This window comes from Lactuca serriola, chromosome 6, assembly GCF_051521515.1.
Source record: "Lactuca serriola cultivar US96UC23 chromosome 6, Lser_US96UC23_V15, whole genome shotgun sequence".
Lineage (NCBI taxonomy): Eukaryota > Viridiplantae > Streptophyta > Magnoliopsida > Asterales > Asteraceae > Lactuca > Lactuca serriola.
This window is the reverse complement of record NC_136413.1, coordinates 193,040,302-193,063,179: the sequence shown is the minus strand read 5'-3', so window position 1 is coordinate 193,063,179 and position 22,878 is coordinate 193,040,302. Positions and strand designations below refer to the sequence as shown.

Below are 22,878 nucleotides of genomic sequence, written 5' to 3'. Positions count from 1 at the left end.
CATAAGGTACCTCAAACTCTTGTGATCCGTGTAGATAGTACAACGGACCCCATAAAGATAATGTCTCCAAATCTTGAGGGCAAACACAACCGCCCCCAACTCTAAATCATGGGTAGGATAGTTAGCCTCGTGAGGCTTCAACTGTCTCGAGGCGTAAGCTATCACATGGCCTCGCTGCATCAACACTGCTCCTATACCTATGATTGAGGCATCACAGTAGACTACAAAGTCCTCTACTCCCTCTGGCAAGGTAAGGATCGGAGCCTCGCACAATCTCTGTCTGATGGTCTCAAACGCTGCCTGCTGCTCAGGCCCCCAACGGAACACCACCGACTTCTTGGTCAGTCGGGTGAGCGACACTGCTATCTTGGAGAAATCCTGAATGAACCTCTGGTAATACCCTGCCAACCCTAGGAAGCTCCGAATCTCGGATGGAGACTTCGGGACCTCCCACTACATCACAACCTCTATCTTGGCCGGATCTACCAAAATACCTTTCTGGTTGACGAGGTGACCAAGGAACTGCACCTCGCGCAACCAGAACTCGCACTTGGAGAACTTCGCGAAAAGTCTCTCCTTCCTCAAAACTTCTAGCACCTCCCTCAGGTGCTCCTCGTGCTACTCCTGCGTCTTGGAATACACCAAAATATCATCTATGAATACTATCACTGACCGATCCAACATCGGCCTGCACACGCGATTCATGAGATCCATGAACGCGACTGGAGCATTGGTGAGCCCAAATGGCATCACCACAAACTCATAATGACCATACCTGGAACTGAAAGCAATCTTCTGCACATCCTCATCTCTGACTCACATCTGATGATACCCGGAACGTAGATCGATCTTGGAAAACCAAGACGCTCCCTGAAGCTGGTCAAACAAATCATCTATCATCGGGAGTGGGTAACGGTTCTTCACCGTTACCTTATTCAACTCCCGATAATCTATACACATACGGTGCGACCCATCCTTCTTCCTCACAAACAGGATCGGCGCTCCCCAAGGTGAACTGCTCGGCCGAATGAAACCCTTGTCTAGCAGCTCCTGCAGCTGCGTAGACAACTCCTACATCTCAGGGGGAGCTAGGCGGTACAGTGCCTTGGCTATCGGAGCCGCACCAGGAATTAGGTCGATCCTAAGCTCGACCTGCCTCTCAGGAGGTATTCCCGGTAAATCCTCGGGAAATACATCCGGGAAGTCTCGCACCACCGGAACCTCGTCAGCTGTCGTCTTGCCCTTCTCCCGGGCATCCAAGACATAAGCTACATAACCGGCGCAACTCTGCTGGAAATAGCGCCTCGCTCTCGCGGCGGAACAAAAGGTTGGTCCACGTTGTGGCCTCTCGCCCTGAATCACTAACTCTCCCCCACTGGGAGTACGAACCCTCACTAGTTGCAGCTCACAATCAATCACTGCCCCATTGGGACTCAACCAATCCATGCCTACTATAACCTTATTCCCTCGCAGGGGAATAGGAACCAGGTCCACCGAAAACTGCTCGTCGAACAACTGAAGAGAACACCCTCTATGCACTCTGGCGACCCTCACGGTCCTGTCATCTGCTATCTCAACCTCTAGTGGACAATCCAGCTCCCCTGGAGCTCTACTAAATCTCTTGCTAAGCGCTAGCGATACAAATGATCGGGTAGCCCCCGAATCAAATAATACAGTAACAGAAATGTCGTTCACAGAGAACGACCCTATATAAAACATATAATCATAAGAAATAATCAATCAATAATAATATAGAGATGAAGGGAAGATACATACCCGTCACCACATCAGGAGTCGCTCGGGCCTCCTCTGTTGTCATCTGAAAAGCCCTACTCTTCGCCACTGGCGCCTCGGCTCGGCCCTGCCGGCCATCTGTAATCCTCAAAGTAGCAGGGGCAGGTGCAGCCACCTTCCCTACTGCAGCTAAGCTCAGACACTGGGAATTTTTATGTCCCCTCTGATTGCACTAAAAGAAAATCAGATCTGATGCTGCAATGGCAGTAGCAGGGGTCATACAATCCCTGCTCAAATGCCCATTCCGACTACACTTGAAGCAGCCGGAACTCCCTGCCTTGCACACCCCATCGTGCATTCTCCCACACTTGCCACATCGACCGTGGCTCTGCTGAATCCTGGATCTGAAACCTTGGGATTTTTGCCCGAACCACCTGTACCCGAAACCGCCTCCGGTTTCCTCTTCTTCTCCATCTTAAGATCAATCTCCCTCTCCCGAGCCCTAGCAATCATGTCATCCAGCGTTTTACAGCTGGACCGGCTCACAAACTGGCGGATATCGCTCCGCAACATCTCATGATAACGGGCTTTCTTCATCTCCTCATCATTTGTATACTGAGGAACGAGAAGAGCCCTCTCCCTGAACTTGGCGGTGATCTCCGCCACGGTCTCTATAGTCTGGGTGAGGTCCTGAAACTCTCTGGCTAACTGCTGCACCTCAATAACCGGTGCAAACTCCGCCCTGAACCTGGTAGAGAAATCAGCCCAGGTCATGGCATCTAGCGCTGCATCATCTCCAATGGTATGTCCGACCTCTTCCCACCAATCCCGTGCCCTGTCCTTCAGAAGACAGGATGCCAATCTAACCTTGTCCCCCTCGGGACACCTGCTCGTGCGGAAAGCGTTAGCCACATCCACCAACCACCTAGTACTCGCTATGGGGTCCCGCGCCCCATGATAATCTGGAGCTCCACATGCCCTGAACTCCCTGAACGTAAGTGTGCGCGACCCCATCATGGCCGCCACCTCGGCACGGAAGGTGCCCAACCTCTCATCCATCAGCTCTAGGATACCCTCCTTGATCGAACCGAAGATCACATGAGTCTGCTCCAGTATGATACGAGTAATCTCTGAAGAAAGAAACTCTCTGGTCTGCTCATCCATACGCTTGTCCCCCGAGCCTGATCCTGATCCCTCCCCGGCACCTCCACTGCCGACTGCTGGCCTCGAACGTAAAACCACCATTCTGAAACACATCATAGCAACATCAGAAAACTGAAATATCTCAAGGGATCATTGATGCTACTACTAGCTTCCTGGTCTTGTCTCAGCCTTCCTTGATTCGAGTACGGATCCTCTGCTTTCAGTAGTACGGGCCCATACTACCTTCCACATCTATCCGTACTTTCCTCAAGAACTGCCTTGACTCCACCAAGTCACTTCTACTACTACTGATCTCTGCTACTCTCATCCTAGGCTTGCCCCAGTGAAATCTCCGACTCTACTCAAACCAGTCCTCAGGTGCTGAAGGCCTCCTTGTAATGCTAATTAGCCATCGCCTGAATACCATCACATGTGATGAGGCTCAGATAATCCTTCGAGTAAAAGACTCGTCCCTACAACGGTTAGACTCAAACAAGAGTTGCGCAATAGGGCCAAATCCAACACTCTAAGATTATTCAACCCTGATCACATGTGACGTGACGTATTCACCTAACGGCTAACTCCCATCACCAAGAGTTCTACAAAGCACGAAGCAAGCAACATTCGAACACCGTAAACTACTCAAGCAAATCTATTCTCACAACGAGAAACTGTACTAGCATACAATGCTAAGCTCGCGCTACCAGGCATAACCTAAACAGGCTATCCTACTGCTGTTTAATCAATACTAGCATGCAATTCTCATAAAGCTGAAACATATATAGCAGACACATAAGGCATCCTCCTAGATCCTTAGTCCTATACTAGCATGCTGTTCTACTGAAACTGGAACAATTAATCATAATAAAACTTATATGGGTAACTTGGGAGTACTTACTTGAGCTCGGCTGATCGCATGCACCACACCCTTATCTTGTTTTAAAAAATTCTTTTCTTTCTAAGTGCTTTTCAAAATTTCCTTCGAAAACATTTTTTTTCCTTTTTGAAAATCTTTTTATCTTTCCCTTAGTTCGAGTTCAGATACACCCGGAGGTGTATCCGAATCCCTCAAACCAAGGCTCTGATACCAACTTGTAACAACCCAAAAATACGACCCGAAAATTTTATTTTTTTAAAATATAACAAAGATCATAAAACTGAGTATCGCATAAAAATCATACGTAGTGTATCTCAAACCGTAATAAAACACTGTGAGAAAAATTGTATCACAACTGTATCAAAACATATCGAAGAAACTGAATCAACTCCCAGGACAAAACTGAAGTTGTGGTGTGTGCGATGCAATCAACCTGAGCTCTTCCCTTTGCTTGCGGAAGTACCTGAAACCAAAACTGAAACTGTAAGCACGAAGCTTAGTGAGCTCCCCCAAACTACCACATACCATACAATACATATAAAGCACATACTGGGCCTTGCCCACTGCATCGGACCGAGGTCCGGACTAACTAGGGCCTTGCCCCTGCATCGGATCGAAGTCCGAAAACTGACTGGGACCCCGTCCCCTGCATCGGACCGAAGTCCGGACTAACTGGGGCCTTGCCCCCTGCATCGGACCGAAGTCCGGAAACTGACTGGGACCCCATCCCCTGCATCGGACCGAAGTCGGGACTAACTGGGGCCTTGCCCCCTGCATCGGACCGATGTCCGGAAACTGACTGAACATAGCATAACATAACATATCAACTAGCATAAACACATATACTGCATACTGCATCGGGTCGTTGCCCGGAACACATAACGCATAACACATAAATCTTGTCTGAGCCACGGAGGCATCAAACATACTAACTACTGCATCGGACCGAAGTCCGGAAACTACTGCTAACTGAACGGGCCGGCATTGTGGCCTTAGACCCGTTCCTACTGGAAGGAAACTCACCTCGTGATCTGGCTGCTGAGTGTATGGCTCTGGAAACTATCTGCTGTTGCTCCGGTATCTCCCCGGCTACAATTCCACAAATACACTCAATCAAATACTAATAACTACGTTGGGGTAAAACGACTCTTTTACCCCTGGCTAAAGTCAACTCTCCCGGTCAAAGTCAACCTACAGTTGACCTGACTCGCCGAGTTGGGCCGCCAACTCGCCGAGTCTCTATTCTCACTTATCGACCCTACTCGTGGCTACTCGTCAAGTATGGCATCGACTCGACGAGTACCCTCTCGATTCAAGAACTCAGGCAATCTGCATCCGACTCGCCGAGTCATATGAACAACTCGACGAGTTGTTCTTGAGCAAAGAAGATTGTCTTGGACTCGCCGAGTTGTATGAACAACTCGTCGAGTCCCTCCATCACCGAGTCTGACCTCCAACTCACTGAGTCCACTCTACTACTCACAGGTCCCCACTCGACATCACTCAAAAGGGGGAAAAATCGGGGACTCGCGACTTGACTCGCCGATTCGTTCTTCCGACTCGCCGAGTCGCATCCATGCAGCTACTCTAAACTCGATTCTGCTTGAATCCAGCGTCTAAAACTTATAGATTTGGGCTTCCTTAGATCGATTAACACGTAAAGATTCTATCTTTATGTGTCCATAAGCATCCATGAAGATTATAAGGCTCAAAAAGCCTAATAAATGCTAGATCTAGGGCTCTCATGCAAAGTAACTTCAAAAAGGCAATAGATCCGGGCTCTACAACTCCTAAATGAACAGATCTAGGGATATCTCGACCTATTAAGGCCTCCATACGACTATAAGGTTGGAAAATACATCAAACTAGCCCTAGAAATGTTTTAATGGAGGTTTTAAGCATAACACAGAAGGATTCCGGGAAATACCTCAATGAACTTTGATTTTGACCTTGGATCTTTGCTCTACACCTCTTCTCTTTGGTCCTTTCTTCTTCTTCTTCTTCTTCTTCTTCTTCTTCTTCTTCTTCAAGCCTTCAAGAATCCACACAAAGCACTTTAATCAATCAAGGAATGGGTTTAGGGTTTCTCACAGCTCTCTGAGGGTGAAGGAGGCGAGTTTGGGGCACATAACACTGCTTAAATAGGGAGCAAACCCGGGGATTTAGGGTTTCTTCCTGGCAGGCAGACTCGCCGAGTCCCGAATATGGACTCGCCGAGTTGCCGACTAACACGTGCTCGAAATCCCGTCCCTACTTGACAAGTCGGGCTATAGACTCGCCGAGTCCCTCTTGAAAACTTCTAAATAAATGCCATGGAAGCAACATACCAGAGACGGGTCGTTACAGTATAACAGCCTCCACAAACCGCACTGAGCCATTTTAGTGCCTAAAACATTGAAAATTCATGTTAAAAAACACACACTTTGAAGTATGAACAATTTGGATGCCATTAAAACTGAAAGTTTGATACTAGGAGGAGGAGGAACATAAGTGAATGCATTGCAAACTGCACAACATGCTAAAGTTGCTCAAATAGGGTATAATAGATGATTTCAACATTCTGAACACACTAGCTAACTTTAAGATAATGGTTCATAATTCTTTCTGACATTTAATCTTAGAAAAAAACGTATCTAAAAACTTTAGATTGAAAGAAAAACAGAGCACCCTATGCTATGTTTTTCTGGCATTCTGAGCATTCTTCGTGCGTCAATTTCAGAAATCATTTTGTTATATAGTATATAATCATGGAAAAACATTTGGGGTTCTTTATGAAATTTCAAATCTTGTTGCTTTTGATTCAATTTCTGTTTTTGCTGAACATATTAACTTGTTGTAGTCCATATTTGATGGTTTCAATCTATAAACAAAAAAAGAGAAAATAAAAGAATTTAACCACGAAATTATTGAACTAATGAGGATAATTGATAATCTAGTAAGAACTGTGCAGTTATATCGATGATAGGGGTTGTAAGTGGCCTAGAAGGAGTTGGATATGGAGCTAGAGAAACTGACATCTGTAAATATGTGAAAAAAGTATACTCTTTTCACTTTCAAGATCTAAAGAATATTACAATTCTTGAAGCATGAAGTACAAGTCATTCCCTTCCTTTCTCCTCATATACCTAAGAAAACCAAGAAAAGAAAGACATATGGTTGATTTTCCAGTAGTGATGGTTATTGTTTTGTTGCTTGTTGGGTTCCATTTCCTTCCATTTAATATGTGAACTTGGTGTTAAAGGTCACATAAAAATGATTTTGTATGCTTTATATTACTGGGAAGTTATAGGTATACAATTTCCAGCAACAATCATTTTGTAAGAAATTGTTCTATGTAAAATTTTATAGTTCAATAAAGCATATATTAATTATTTGTTTCTAAAAGTTCATCTCTTTACACTTTTAGTACACTCATTTAGCATATATATGATTTTATTTTGAAACGTTGATTTTAATTTTATAGAATCCAATTTTCTAAATAACAAAAGGGTTAAAATGTAATTATATATAGTCATATGGATCAATAGGTTAATAAAATTAAATGTTTTTTAGCCGTTTTATCGGGTATATCCAAATTCTTTTAAACCCATCTAATACCTGACTTATTTAAATGTTAGGTTAGGTTATCTGATGATCCGAATTTCCGAACCCAATATCTAATTTACCCAACCTAATCAATCTGAATTCAAAATGGATCGGATTGAATAATAGAGTAACAATAGATATTTTCAACAGACCTATTACACGAACCGAATCACAAAAAATATAAGGGATAATGACTTAAAAAGGTAATATATTTTTCGATTTGTACACATTTGGTCAATAAATTTTTTTTTCGTCCACATTTACCCCTTCAACTTGTTAAACTGTACACATCCAGTCATTATGACCGTTTACTTCAGGTTAGCCAGAAAATATGACTTATTAGGGTAATATATTTCTCATTTTGTATACATTTAGTACTTAATATTTTTGTACACATTTAGTCCTTAATTTTTTTTTTGTTTCAACATAAGTCATTTTTTGTTTCTATATCAATTCGGTATTATGAATGATTTATTTAAGGTTTTTCTCACGACATCTAATATGGGACTATCATTGATGACAGGGACGGTTCTCTTTGGGTGCCCGCAGTGGCACCGACAACCTCTGCTTTTTCTGTACGCAGTGTAAATTTTTCGATATTTTTCTTTTTTCTACTTACCGGCAACACCTACTACGGACCGGCAACACCTACTACCAAATCCTACGTCCGTCCCTGATTGATGAGGTGTTTGGGACTGTTGATGTTTATGTTCATCGCGACCTCGACTGCTTGGTTGCATAGGTCTTGTGGTTTGGCTTAGATTTTGTATTCTAAACGTCGTAACTTCTTCATACGATATCTACTTTTAACGATCTTTATGTTTACGTGTTCGTTTTTTAAGTCTGCTATAACTTTCGTTAAGATTACTCCCGTTAAAATATAATATGTTTTTACTTACGATTTTACAAAAATAAACATCCATAAATGCATTCATAAAAAACGTATGGATATAAAGATCGTAATTAAAAAATATATTATTTTTTAACGGAAGTAATGAAAGTTGTAGTAGACTAAAATACAAACACATAGATATAAAGATCGTTAAAATCCGAGATAGAATGAAAAAATTATGATGTTCAAAACACATGACTTAAGCAACCAAGTAGTCGAGATCGCGATGGACATAAGCATCAAAAGTCTAAAACACTTCGTTAATGATTGTTCCATGTAAAATGTTATGAGAAAAACTTAAAGAAAACATTCATAAGTATTGAATGAGTACAAAAATAAAAACAAAAAGTTTATTTTGCAACAAAAAAAAATTAAGGACTAAATATGTACAAAAATATTAAGGACTAAATGTGTATAGAATAAGAAATATATTACCTTATTAAGACATTTTTACCGGTTAACCTGAAATAACTGGTCATAAGGACTGAATGTGTATAGTTTAACAAGTTGAAAGGATAAATATAAAAAAAAAAAAAAACTTAATAAGAATATATTATATTTTTAAGTCATTATTTCAAAATATAAATTAAAAAACCATCCACATAAATTACCATAAACTCCCGAACCACAAGGAGCATTTTGTTCCCTTTACTCTTTTATTCTTGTGAAAAGTGAACTATTCTTTGTTACCTTTTGTACAAAACGCGAAACGCACAAATTCTTCAACCTCATATCACTCTTCTTCCCAAATCGAAAGACCCTTTACTTTCTCAAAACCCTAGATACAACAAAAATGGGAAGCCGACAGGCCGAGAAGCTTATGAACCAGATCATGGAGCTCAAATTCACGGCCAAGAGCCTCCAACGTCAAGCAAGAAAATGCGAAAAAGATGAGAAATCCGAAAAACTCAAAGTAAAAAAGGCAATAGAAAAAGGTAACATGGACGGAGCTCGGATTTACGCCGAAAACGCCATTCGTAAACGCAACGAGCAGATGAATTACCTTCGTTTATCCTCCCGATTGGATGCTGTCGTTGCCAGGCTTGATACTCAGGCGAAAATGACCACGATCAGTAAATCCATGTCGGGGATCGTCAAGTCCTTGGAGTCAACGCTAGCTACAGGGAACTTACAGAAGATGTCGGAAACGATGGATCAGTTCGAGAAACAGTTTGTGAATATGGAGGTGCAGGCTGAGTTTATGGAGAGTTCGATGGCTGGAAGTACTTCGCTTTCGACTCCGGAAGGGGAGGTTAATAGCTTGATGCACCAAGTGGCTGATGATTATGGTCTTGAGGTGTCGGTTGGATTGCCTCAGGCGGCTGGTCATGCTGTGCCGGTGAAGAATACAGAAAAGGTCGACGAGGATGATCTATCCCGGCGTCTTGCGGATCTCAAAGCTCGTGGGTAATTATCTATATTTCAACCATACGTTCCGATGGATCTTCTGCGAGGTAATCATCCAGAATCATGATGTTATGTAAATTTGAGTATATTACTTATTATCTTCAATATTATAAGTGTATGTCCTTTACAGTTTAGAACTTTCAAATCCTTATGATCTTGTTGTCCATGTTCTTGAATTGGTACATCTGAAGTTGATGTATTTGAGTTTGACACTGAATTCGAATTTGGAACTCATATTATGGCTAGTTATCTTTCATGGCTGCCCATTGTCGAATTATGTAACATTTTGTCATTTCATCTCTGTTTTCTGGCCTTCCGTAGTTCCATTAATTTGTTTTACTGCTCAAAAATTTTCCAGTTACTATTCATGTCCCATGATACTGGATAGTGGATAAGTATACTTATCTTCATGGATGGATTCATATACAGGAGGATTCATTAGATATAATCATGTCACTTGTTACAAAAAACTACAAATTTTCATCCACTGTATTGGAATGCCGTGATTCTTCATTCAACCATCTTCTGTAAGAATTGTCTTCTGAGAATTGCAACAGTTGTTATAATCAAGTAACTCATATATTATGTTTTCAATTTAGTTTTTGTAATGTAATCAAAAGGAGGCTTACAATGAAGAAGTTAACAAAAAGAGACAGTGTTCAAAACAAATGCATCAAAGTGGAACGAGTTTTTGAAGACCAGAAAGTAAAAGAGTTATTTAAGTTAATAATCTTCGCATTGTTGGTTATTTTGATAATCAGAACATAATAAGCCGAAGCATAACATTGGATTTTTATCTTGAATCTGGTTAAAAGAAAACTCAACACAAGAAGTGATGCATACCTTGTTCCATTCAGATTTTCAGATCAAAATAACCCTATTCTAGTATATCACATTTAGGGTTATTAATTTATTAATCAAACAATAATAATAAATGATTTCTTTTTTGTTTTTACTACATGTTGCCTACTACAAACACATCAAACACTACCATTTTATCATTTCACTCAATCCTTAAATATGTATCGTAATTCAAGTAATGTATTCATCATTTAAATGAGATGATGAATGTTAAGGGGTCGTTTGATAGTTACTAACTGGGTCAGAGCTGACTGAGTTAACTTTTGATTGAAATTTGCTGTTTGATTTTGCATTTAACTGACTGTACAAAATGACTATTTTACCCTTGTAACATCTGAAGCACAACACATATTGGAATTAGCATAAAACTCTATAACTAATATTAATCACAACATACTTTCATTTATTTGAGAATTATAAAAATAAATACAACATTCAAGATCTTGCTTTTCCACCAACACTTGTATTAGCTATTCCACTGACCTTCAAACTTTTGCTATCAACAAATCGTCATCTTGATATAACAATCCAAAGACCATATCTTCCCAAAAATAAAAAAACAAAGGGATGACAAAAAAACCCAATTAAACTCGATAAAGAACAGAAAATTTGAAACCTTTATGACCAATTGCTTGTACATCTGTGCAAGTCTATCACTTACTAATCGAAAAATATAATTAGAGGTAAAAAACAACACATTTATGAATCAAAATCACAATTCACTGAGAAGAAACAAACCACAAACAACCTCACCAAACTTTCCAAAGCATTGTTTAAGTCCTTCATCGGCTGTATGTTTGCTAAGACCTTCATTTAAAAGCAAAATCATAGTAGAAATACAAATCTCAAAAGGCCTGAAAGTATTAAATCACAAACAGCTTCGAGAACAAGTTTAATTCAAGAACATGTTCTAACGGTAATTCCAAAAATTGAATCAAAAATCAATAATCAAATTCAACCCGCTTTTCAAGTTCAACCCGCTTTTCAAATTCAATCACATTTGGAAAATGAAAGCTTGCCCTGGAAAATCAATTTGACTTTCAAATTTAGTCACATCTGATTTCACCATTAGCCAAGTTCGGGTCGCCAAAAATTTCTATCAAACTAATGAATTCACCAATTCCATCCATAAACAAGAAATAGAAAATCAATCAACGATTTTTCAGATCAAACTTTGAAGCAATTAAAGAAAACTACCACGTTCGATTACAGACCTTACCGGAGGAGATGGAGGACAAGGTCGGCTGATAATCTGTGATGGAGTCGTTAAGGTTGCGTCGCTGGGTAAATGGTGAAGAATGGTTGTGCTGGTGTAAGTGGAGGGGGAGGGATGCACCGACGATGACAGAAGAGGGAGCAAACTCCAGCGAACAGAGAAGCGAGAGAGGAAGAAAAGGTTGGGTCGTTCACGATGGAGCGTTGAAAGCCTGAGGGCAATGTGGGAAATGTTCCAGTCAGCCTCTTTTTTTTCCTAAGACCGAATCAGACATTTTCTCATGACCCAATCAGCTCATTGGACCGGATCAGACATAATTAGCCCTTTATCAAACACGTTGACCGGACCGAGTCAGCAAAAAGAGCTTACTAGACCCAGTCAGCCACACATCAAATAGGCCCTTAGTTAATCACATATTCTATTTGGAATTGTATGTTTGTTGTATGAAATATTATTACTTTAGTGAACATACTCATTATGTAAATAAAAACTTATAAAATAAATGAAGTCGAAAAATTTAATGCTTTCATTTATACATAATGGAATACAAGAAATCATAAACCCCAAACCATAATCGTTAATGGACAAAACCCCACTCAATGGAGTAATTTCCGATGCTTCTTTCTCTTAAATATGTAAGTCATTAACCATGACTCGCCTGACAAGTAACCCCATGCCCTAAGCGCTAAACACTAATTGACTATGGCAAACCCAATGGAGTTAGTGACTTCATCCTTGATGATATACGTAATTAAGGTCTAGAACCAGGATTATTGAAACAAACACCAATTTAAGTACCTTATATTAACAAAACAAAAGATAAACCGACTAAAAGTCATAAACAAAGACGTTGCTTTGATGCATATATTTTTTCAAGAAATCTAAAAAAAAAAACACATCAATAATACTTATTTTGAGGTCAACATCATAAAGCTTAACATATAGACAAACATATATAACATATTTTATTGTGTAAAATTAAATATTTAAATGTGAAAAATATCATAAAACACGGTCGCTGGAACTCGGAATCCGATGTATATGTTCGGAATACGTTTTTCGGAGTTCGATGAACATGCTTGAAATACGTCTTCTGGAGTCCGATATTCTTGTTTTCAATATAAATTAAGCTAATGATATTGAAAAGAAACTTACAAAAACGTAATTAAATCTCGATAAAACATCATAAAAGCCAGGATGTAATTTGTCTAGAAATATTTCGCTGAAGATATAATTTTTGTTCTCTAAAGATTTTTTAGTGAAAGACAGAAAGAGTTGAACTTTATATGCCTAGTTACTTCAAAAATATCTCATTTCCGTAAAAACTTAACTTAACCGTTTTCAATAATATATAAGAAACATTTGGTCTTTTTTATGAATATTCTTCGATAAGTTTTGCTGTAATTAAAAGAAGATAATATAACATCTAACCTCTTTTTTTATACATTTTTTTTTAAAACTTAGTTGTGTTGTGCCCCTAGAAGGTTTTTTTTGACTTATTTCCTTAGTGGCTAGGTAGCACACGTATTTCCTCAAATGTCACTAACATGGTGACACGGTTTTTTTTTTTTTTTTTGAACAGCGGAATCACACGTGTTTGACCATCTTACGATTAAATGTTGAAAAACGAACTAACAAGAATCATTTATCTAGTGGTGTATGATAGGGTCCCCAGCTATCAACTAGCATTACAATCGCCTCAAGTTTCATTACTTCATCCATATCACTCCAAAAAGATAATCATGGATTTACTTCTATCATTCATAACCTTTACAGCAACTATATCTTGTTTCCTGTTTTTTGTTCATCTGGCGTGGATAAGAAGTGGAGCTAATTACACGAGCAGCAAAGGATTAGCAAAGACAGCACCTGAAGCACCAGGCTCATGGCCGATAATTGGTCACCTCTATCTTTTATCTGGTTCTCAAGTTCCTCACAAACTCTTAGGCTCTATGGCCCACAAGTTTGGACCAATATTCACCATCAAACTTGGGGTTAATCGAGTCCTAGTTGTGAGCAATGCAGAAATGGCTAAAGAGTGCCTAACCACAAACGATAGAGTCTTTGCAACCAGACCAAAGTCAATGGCAACTGAGCTGATGGGCTATAATTATGCTAATTTCGCCCTTTCACCACATGTATCATACTGGCGTGAGATACGGAAGATAGTTGTTCTTGAACTTGCCTCTCATCATCGCCTTCAAATGCTTTCACAAATCCGAGCCTCCGAATTGAAGTCATCCATTACAGACTTGTATAAAGATTGGAAGACAAATAAAGGGTCTTCTGAAACGATAAAGGTTGATATGAAACAGTGGTTCGGAAACTTGATTCTAAACATGACTATGAGGGTGATCTTTGGGAACCGATTTTCACATGGCGAACAAAAGGAAGATGAATTTAAGATTTCCATTAGGCGGTTGTCAGAACTATTGGGTGCGTTTGTGCCATCTGATGCCATTCCATGGTTGAGGTGGATGGATATAGGAGGGTATGAGAAGAAGATGAAGAAGACAGCTAAAGAATTGGATGTTGTAATTGAAGGATGGTTAGAAGAGCATAGAAAGAAGATGAACTCAACACAACATGTAGATGAGAGGGAAGAAGAAGAAGAAGCCTTCATGTCCGCTTTGTTGTCTCGTGTTAAAGAAGTTAAAAAGGATCTTCCTGGCTTCAGCACTGATGTGATTGTGAAAGCTACATGTTTGGTACTATTTTTCGGTAATCCTTAAGTTACATATATATCAAAAGATACAGTTGTGAGTTTTTGTTGCTTTTCTCAGGCACTTTTAGCTGCAGCAACCGATACTACAACAATTACTCTAACATGGGGTTTAGCTTTACTAGTCAACAACCCTGTTGTGTTAAAGAAAGCCCAAGAAGAGATCGAGAAGCATGTAGGACGAGATAGAATGGTTGAAGAGTCGGATTTGAAGAACTTGGTCTATCTTCAAGCCATTATCAATGAAACAATGCGACTTTACCCAGCTGCGCCACTTTCTGTTCCTCATGAGTCTACACAAGACTGCATCGTAGGTGGTTACACTGTTCCTAAAGGGACTCGACTTTTGGTAAATATTTGGAAGATTCAACACGATCCTGAAATATGGGAAGATCCATTTGAATTCATACCCGAGAGATTCTTCACAAGCAAAAAGGATATCGATATCAAGGGTCAACATTTTGAGTTGATTCCATTTGGTAGTGGTAGAAGAATGTGCTTGGGAATCTCGTTCGCTGTAAATGCTTTGCAATTGATATTGGCCAATATCATACATGGATTTGAGTTCAAAAATCCATCATCTGAAGCGGTTGACATGACTGAAAGCCCTGGATTGACAAATCTCAAAGCCACTCCACTTGAGCTTTTAATTGCCCCACGGATATTGCCGGATTTTAACTTAGTGCCACCATAGGCCTCCACCACTCCACTGAGCTCTTTGTTGTACAGTGATTTGAGTTGGATGCCTGTCATGTAGCGTTTATCCCTATTGTTTTTATACAACCAACCATATTATAATTGAGGTATGCACAATAATTAAAAAGAATTGCATTTAGCATCAATATACATTTGTAGATTATTTGAAATTAAACTCACTTGAGAACGTTTCGAAGAACAAAAATTTGAGCAAATCCCTCCAATACCTCAAACTACTTTACCTGAAACAAGGAAAAAGAATGGTCAAGGGCATTCAAAGAGAGTGCTATTTTTTGATTTGGTTGCCACAAGAAAACTTGAAAGATGTAAAAGAAAAATACCAAAGGGCCGGGTAGACATTATCGGCGAGTTCCTAGGGAATCCAATGTATGAATCTTTAAACGAACGAATCTTCGATAAATATGGATCGCGAGGTTGTTGGATATGTACAAATTTTACCCTTTGAATTTCTCATGTACTTTTTTTGAAGCTTTTAACCAACAAAAAAAAATATTAGTGAATTAAATCATGCATACCTATTTGATCACTACTTTGTGATTTGTGCACAATAATTTTTAGCCATACATAACAATTTATGCTTTTACACAATTGTACTGTACAACTATATAAAATATAATTTGTTGTGTATGAAAAAATGTTGTGTATGGATAATAACCCTATTTTATGGGTGTTTGATTAACTAATGCAAATTGCAATTCTTAATTGCATGTCTTGTTTGTTAAAGACAAAATACCATTACTTATTAATTATATTATAAAGTAGTAATTCATCTGTATATGTGTCGTTACATTTTTAAACATGGTGAACTGTACTCTAGTTACCATAATGCATGATACAATATTCTTGTTTAATGTCCAATTTTGATAAGAAGTTCTTCAACCAAATAAGCTCTTTGCTAGCATAGCCATTTACTTAACTTTTGTGTTCGATAGAACAAGAATCTTAGTACAGATAAAAACAACAATCTTAGTATGGATATCGAACTAATGGTTGTACTTCCAAGCAAACACATAACATGTGGTGTTTTGCACAACCTCTAAATCTGTGCATTAGGGTGGTGGGAATGGAACCATCCCTTAATACCACATAGGCCCCACATTATTTTTTTCTCAACCCCCATCCTACACTACTTTTTATATTAAAAATATTTTAAGAAAATATTAATTAATTTTAAACATATTTTACATATCCCTCTTTTAGTTTTTATAAAAAACAGACGTTGGCCTCTTTACCTATACAAATACTCATTGATACCTTCATATTTTAACACATCCCTCTAATCTCTTTAGTATTATTATATATATATATATATATATATATATATATATATATATATATATATATATATATATATATATATATATATAATTTTTTAGGTATTTGTTTCTATATTTTATTTGTTTAATTTATGAAAAAAATGTTTTTATTATTTTAAAGACATCCTAACTTCACCTTGATCTCTACCAAACCTCTCACCACCTCAAACACACCTATGATACCCCATACAACCTTGTGTACTAGTGTTTTGGTGAATGCTCCAAACCGTACCCATGCCTGCAACTTTGACCCATGCGATACACTGTCCGATTATCCAAAAAAACCACTAGGTCGCGCCCTTGAGTTTCCTTCAGAAAGCCAGCCATTTGCCTTCTTACGAAAGCATATCCGGATGACAGTTGGCTTTGGCACCGAAGGCTCTCGCACTTAAATTTCAAGGACATCAACAAACTTGTACTTGACGATCTTGCGTGAGGACTTCCTCTTCTGAAGTACGACAAGGAGCATCTGTGTGCAGCTTGTGAACTAGGCAAAAAAGTCGAAAAAGTCACTCCATGATTATAAATACCAAAATCATTGAGCCACTTGAACTTCTACATATTGATCTTTTTGGCCCATCTGCCATTGAGAGTGTTGGTGGTAACATTATATTTTGGTTATTGTAGATGATTTTTCTCGATTTACCTGTGTTTATTTTCTTAAACATAAATCAAATACTACCTTGAGGTTAAAGGATTTTATCAAGCCGGTCAAAATTCAATTGCGAAAGCCAGTCAGGAACGTTCGCAATGATAACAGTTCTGAATTCAAAAACCAAGTGCTTGAAGAATTCTTGACTGAAAAGGGAGTTGCTCACAACTTCTTTGCTCCTTACACTCCTCAGCAGAACTGAGTCATTGAAAGACGAAACCGATCTCTTTGTGAAGCTGCGAGGACCATGCTTTAATTTGCGAACTTACAGCTGTATTTCTGGGTTAATGCAATCCGAACAACCTGTTTTACTCAGAATCGATCCTTAATCAACCAAAGATTTTCAATTACTCCTTACGAGATTCTTTATTAACAAAAACCTAACGTTAAGTTCTTTCATGTTTTTTGGTTCTAAGTGTTTCATTTTCAACTCCAAAGAGCAAAGGAACAAATTTGACGTGAAAGCAGACGAAGGAATTTCCTAGGGTATTCTCTCACTTCGAAGACATATAGGGTTCTAAACAAGAAATCCAAAAAGATAGAAGAAACCTACCACGTCACGTTTGACAACAACTATCTCAAGAAGCATCAGAAGTCTACCAGTCCATCTGAAGAAAATTTCCCATCAACTCCCTCACAAACGATTCATCTGCTGAACTTGTATGAGGAATTCATGAATTTATTTGATGAGTCTGAGAAAGCCATCACTTCCGAATGAAAGGCTAAGGATAACCAAGAGGATGAGTTAAAGAAGATAATAAATGACTCCGTAAAAGATCTCGAATCCGAAAGGGAAAGTCCGAAGGATCCAAATGTTAACAATGATTACGAAGACTTCTGAAGTTCCTCCCCAGATACAACCTTATACTACTACATTCCAGGTGGAGGGTTCAACTTCAACCTCCATATTCGAAACATCTGTTGAGGGGGAGAATTCAAACCCTGAATTCAGTACTATCCAGGGGGAGAATCCTATTCCGAACATCGAGTCACATGCAAACTCCCAAGGGGAGCCTGAGAATGAAAATAATGACTCCGACGCTCAATCAGAATTTGAAGATGTGAATGCCGAATTGGACCCAACTTATAATCCAAACTACCCACCATTAACCAAATGGACCAAAGATCATCCCAAGACTCAAGTTATCGGAGCACCAACTTATGGAGTTGTCACGAGAGCTCAACAAAAAGCGAATCAAACTACATTATTTTCAAAGATGGAATTTTGCATGTTCAATTCATTCATCTCCAAAATTGAGCCCAAGAATGTAAAGATTTCTCTTGATCACTCTGATTGGGTGCAAGCTATGCAGGAAGAGCTTAACGAGTTCGAATGCAACAAAGTATGGAGACTGATTCCAACTCCAAATGATGCTTCTGTGGTTAGTATGAAATAGGTGTTTCGGAACAAGCTTGAAAAGGAAGGAAATGTCATCCGGAACAAAGCTCGGTTGGTTGTTATAGGATACTGCCAAGAAGGCATAGACTATGAATAGACATTCGCTCCGGTTATGAGGCTAGAACCTGTTCGCATTTTCCTCGCCTACGCAGCTCATAAGAACTTTTAAGTCTATCAGATGGATGTAAAATGTGCCTTTCTAAATGGTGAGTTAGAGGAAACGGTCTATGTGGAGCAGCCACCGCGTTTTGTAAATGAGAAGTATCCAAACCATTGCTACATTTTGGATAAGGCTGTGTACGGTTTGAAACAAGCTCCTCGAGCATGGTATGAAACCCTTACCCGATTCTTAAAACAATCAAAGTTTAAACAAGTCTCGGTCGACCCAACCTTCTTTCGTAAGAAAGATGGTGACCATATGATGATCGGCCAAATATATGTTGATGATATCATTTTCGAATCAACCAATCCTAGATTAACTGCTAAATTCCGAAAGTTGACAGAGACTACATTTGAGATGAGCTCAATGGTTCCTATTAATTTTTTCCTTGGTTTAAATATTAGACAGAGTTCGGAGGGGATTTTTATCAACCAGGAAGCCTACACCAAGTCATTATTTGCGAAATTCAGAATGGTAGGAGATTCACGAGTTAAAGTCCCGATGGCATTCGGAACGTGGCAAATCATCCTTGGACAAACCTACAGCGGATATTACTCTATATAGGTAGATGATTGGATCATTAATATATCTAACATCCATTCGACCAGAAATAATGTTTGCTGTTTGTTATTGTGCTAGATTTTAGGTGAATCCTCGTGAACCTCACATGACTGTTGTGAAGAATATTTTGACATATCTGAAAAGATCATCTTCTCTCGGAATATGGTATCCGTCAAACTCTGGATTCTTTGTAAGAGCATTTTCGGATGTTGATCTAGGCGGATGCGGTCTCGATCGTAAAAGCACTTATGGGGGTTGTCAGTTTCTAGATGGCAAACTAGTAAGTTGGCAATCAAAGAAACATACGTGTGTATCCCTATCAACTGCAAAAGCTGAATACATCGCAACTGCATCATGCACTTCGCAAGTGGTCTGGACGCAAAGCCAACTTCAAGACTATAGCATAACAATGAAGATGATTCTACTCTATTGTGATTTAGAAAGTGCAATTCGGATTTGTCAGAACCCAATGCAACATTCCAAGACGAAACATATAACACTTAGGTATCATTTGATAAAGGATCACGTAGAAGATAGTAACGTCGAAGTACATTTTGTAAGATCCTCTGATCAACTTGTTGATATCTTCATGAAAGCCTTGCCTGAAACAACCTTCAATCGTATTCTACAAGGCTTAGGAATGATAGAAGCAGAATCTATGCCAAAACCATCTTCGTAATCGAAATGCATCACTTAAGTTCCAAACCGATCCAAACCCTCGGAGGTACTCGTATCTCATTGTTCACACTTCGAACGGGTTCGAGCGCTCGGAATGACTCGAAGTCTACTGTTCATATGGAACCCGGAACTTCATGTATCCTTGTATAATATGTATTTTCGGTATTTTCTTTTCTGGTTTTATTTTCTTTTAAGAAACTTCAAAATACAAAAATATTTTTCTTTTATGTTTTTGTTTCTTTTTCAAGAAAATCCAAAATCCAAAAATATATTTACTTTCTTGTTTATGTTTTGTCTTTTCAGAAAATCAAAAACTCCAAAATATTTTTTGTTTTGTTTATTTGTGTGCTATTTTTTTTAAATATGTGTTATCTTAGGTACTTTATCGTCACTACAATTCAGAATGATGTATATAACTCCGATTCTATGTAATAGCTAAGTGTCCCTAGAAGCATGCTGTTGCATGTTGACCAAAGCCTCTAAGACTCTATGATTAAGCCTTAATGAAACTTTCACTCCGAATGTTTCTTCACAATCAGGCTAATATTCACATAAGTCGTTGAGCTACCTTACTCTTCTCATATTGAGTTAAGAGTAGACTGCTTAGTCATTCGCAATATAACAGAGGTACATTTTTATCTGTGGAACCACCTTTAACAGTTCTATATATTACATTCGCTTTCACACTAGACTCTCAGAGTTTACCACTGATGTTTATGGTTACATAACTTCTATGTTAATGATCTTCGAATTGTTATTACCACAATTTGAGTGAAACCCAAAATCCGAATCCTATCTATGAATTGACATTGAACATTTAACAAGTTCAATATTATTCACCATGGAATTAACGAATATCAACCTTCATGGTTTTGTACCTTGGAATCTCATTATTTTTATTTTTGTGAGATCTTAATGAAATGTTCTCGTCCTAAGACATTTCTTCCCAATAGATCCAATTTTTATTTTTCCTTGAGATTTCCAAATTATCTAGCCACTCAAATAAATCCAAATCATACTTGTTATTATGGTTACACTGGTCAGACAAGTACTTCTTCCATACTTTCAGACTTATGTTGAGTTTCGGAGTTTGGTTGAAGCTAATCCACCCTTTAAAGTCTAATGAACAAAAGTCTTTCACTATTTCTCAACAAATAGTTGATCGTATTTCAATGGAAAGCCATGCAAGCACTTCCGAGTCTCTATTGACTCCGAAGGAAGAGATCGTTGCCCGGGATCCATATGCTTTTGTGTTAATTTTTAAAACTGACATGACAGAATCCCAAATATATATATTTTTTTATTTCTTTATCTTTGGCACACTTATGCACGAAAATCCTCGTGATTTTTCAACTGTCTTGTTCTAACTTCCGAATGATTCTTTCAAATCCGAGAACCGGTTCTGGTGAATTATGTTGAATTACGAACGTCCAAAACTGAAGCGACGGTTTACAAGGGATAAGCTTTCAAATTAGGCGCGAGAATTTTCGAAAACCCTGACATCATAAACGTGGGATCTAGTTGATCCGGTTCTCGTTTCAGCCGATTGCTAGGGTTTTCTCAAGCTAGGGATCTAGTTGATCCGGGGTCAATATCTTCTTCTGCAATCCTGGAGATGTTCTACCAGATGGGTTATGTGGGAAATCTCTCCATTTTATCCAAGTTCAAGAAGCCCAACCTACTTCCGATGTGGAATGGACTCTTTACCATTCTCTTCAAAAGTTTTTCAGAGCGGTCACAGGCTCGAACTGTGGAAGTAAGCTTTTTTGCACTATAATCTACGAACTTTACCATGGAATCAAACTATATTATGGTTCCATCCTTTGGGCACAACTAGTTTAGAGTACTCTTTCCACAACATGTCACTCAGAGATTTCTTGTGCTTGGTTATGGTCCATCATCGTCCAGAGAGCCATTACTAAGCTCAACATTCTGGTGACTGAGGGGTGTATAATAGTAGCTATTTCGATCTTTCACACTTTGAACTTCATCGTGTCTGATCCTATGAAGTTTTCCTTTATTTGATCTCTTCTAGAGGCAATGCTCAACTGTGTTCCAACAGACAACGAGCTTATCAACAAGTATAAGAAGAAACCTAATCATGTCCTCACCATTTAACACCTGAGATGCACAAGGCTTTGGAGGAAGCGAACAAGGCTAAAAAGGGAGGTAAGCGAAAGACGAAAGTTGGACCTTCCGAACCAACTCAAGTTCCGAAGAAGAAAGTAAAGAAATCGGCTCGCAAGCCAAGGTCTCCTACTCCTGTTGCTGAGGGGATTTGGAGTCTCATACAATTTCAAAAATTTAGCAAATAGTGCAAGTCCAACAAGAAACTGAATATACAACTACTCAATCCAATCCACATGTAACTTTTTTGATTCCCACCTCTGTTCCATTAACAGAAGATCTTTTTACGTGGCTTTACTCCTCTATCTTCTCCTACTACTACATCTACACCCATCTCTACACCAATCACCATTGCTCCATGTACAAATATATCTGTGGGGGTCTCGCAACCACATATCTCCATCACTCAAACCACTCCTCTTTACACCCAATTCACCGCCACAACCACCATAACCACTAGTACACAACCAATAACTGTTAGCGTATCTGATATGAGGGCTGGTGCTTCTGGTGTTACAATCAGTCCTAGTTCTACCCCAATCTCACCTTTACGCGATGATGATCCTGATATGATTTTTGGTGACGATTGGGATGATTTCCAAGACTTCCACTACAACCCATTCAATATTCAACCACCAAAGTGATGACGGAGATGAACCTATGACGAAGGGGCAATTCAAAGCCCTCAATGAGAAGTTGGATACTTTAATTGAGTCTTCCAAATCATCATCTGGAAATGACTACACCTTTGAGTCTGTCAAGGCATTAATCAAGACTCTCACCAAGGAGCATTCCAAAAATCTTGATGCCTCTACAGAAGCTATAGAAAAT

The 22,878-nt window shown here is 38.9% G+C and overlaps 1 protein-coding gene and 1 pseudogene across 1 annotated transcript; both read left to right on the top strand.

The window, feature by feature from the left end:
* The first annotated feature begins 8,890 nt into the window (after window positions 1-8,890).
* LOC145057675 (ESCRT-related protein CHMP1B pseudogene) lies at window positions 8,891-9,930 on the top strand (annotated as a pseudogene).
* A 3,424-nt stretch (window positions 9,931-13,354) lies between these two features.
* On the top strand, window positions 13,355-15,279 carry LOC145057674 (cytochrome P450 CYP82D47-like). Its single transcript, XM_079005542.1, has 2 exons — window positions 13,355-14,423; window positions 14,499-15,279. Exons 1-2 carry the CDS (start codon window positions 13,458-13,460, stop codon window positions 15,129-15,131), a joined length of 1,599 nt encoding a protein of 532 aa, XP_078861668.1. The 5' UTR covers window positions 13,355-13,457; the 3' UTR covers window positions 15,132-15,279.
* The last annotated feature ends 7,599 nt before the right edge of the window (window positions 15,280-22,878 follow it).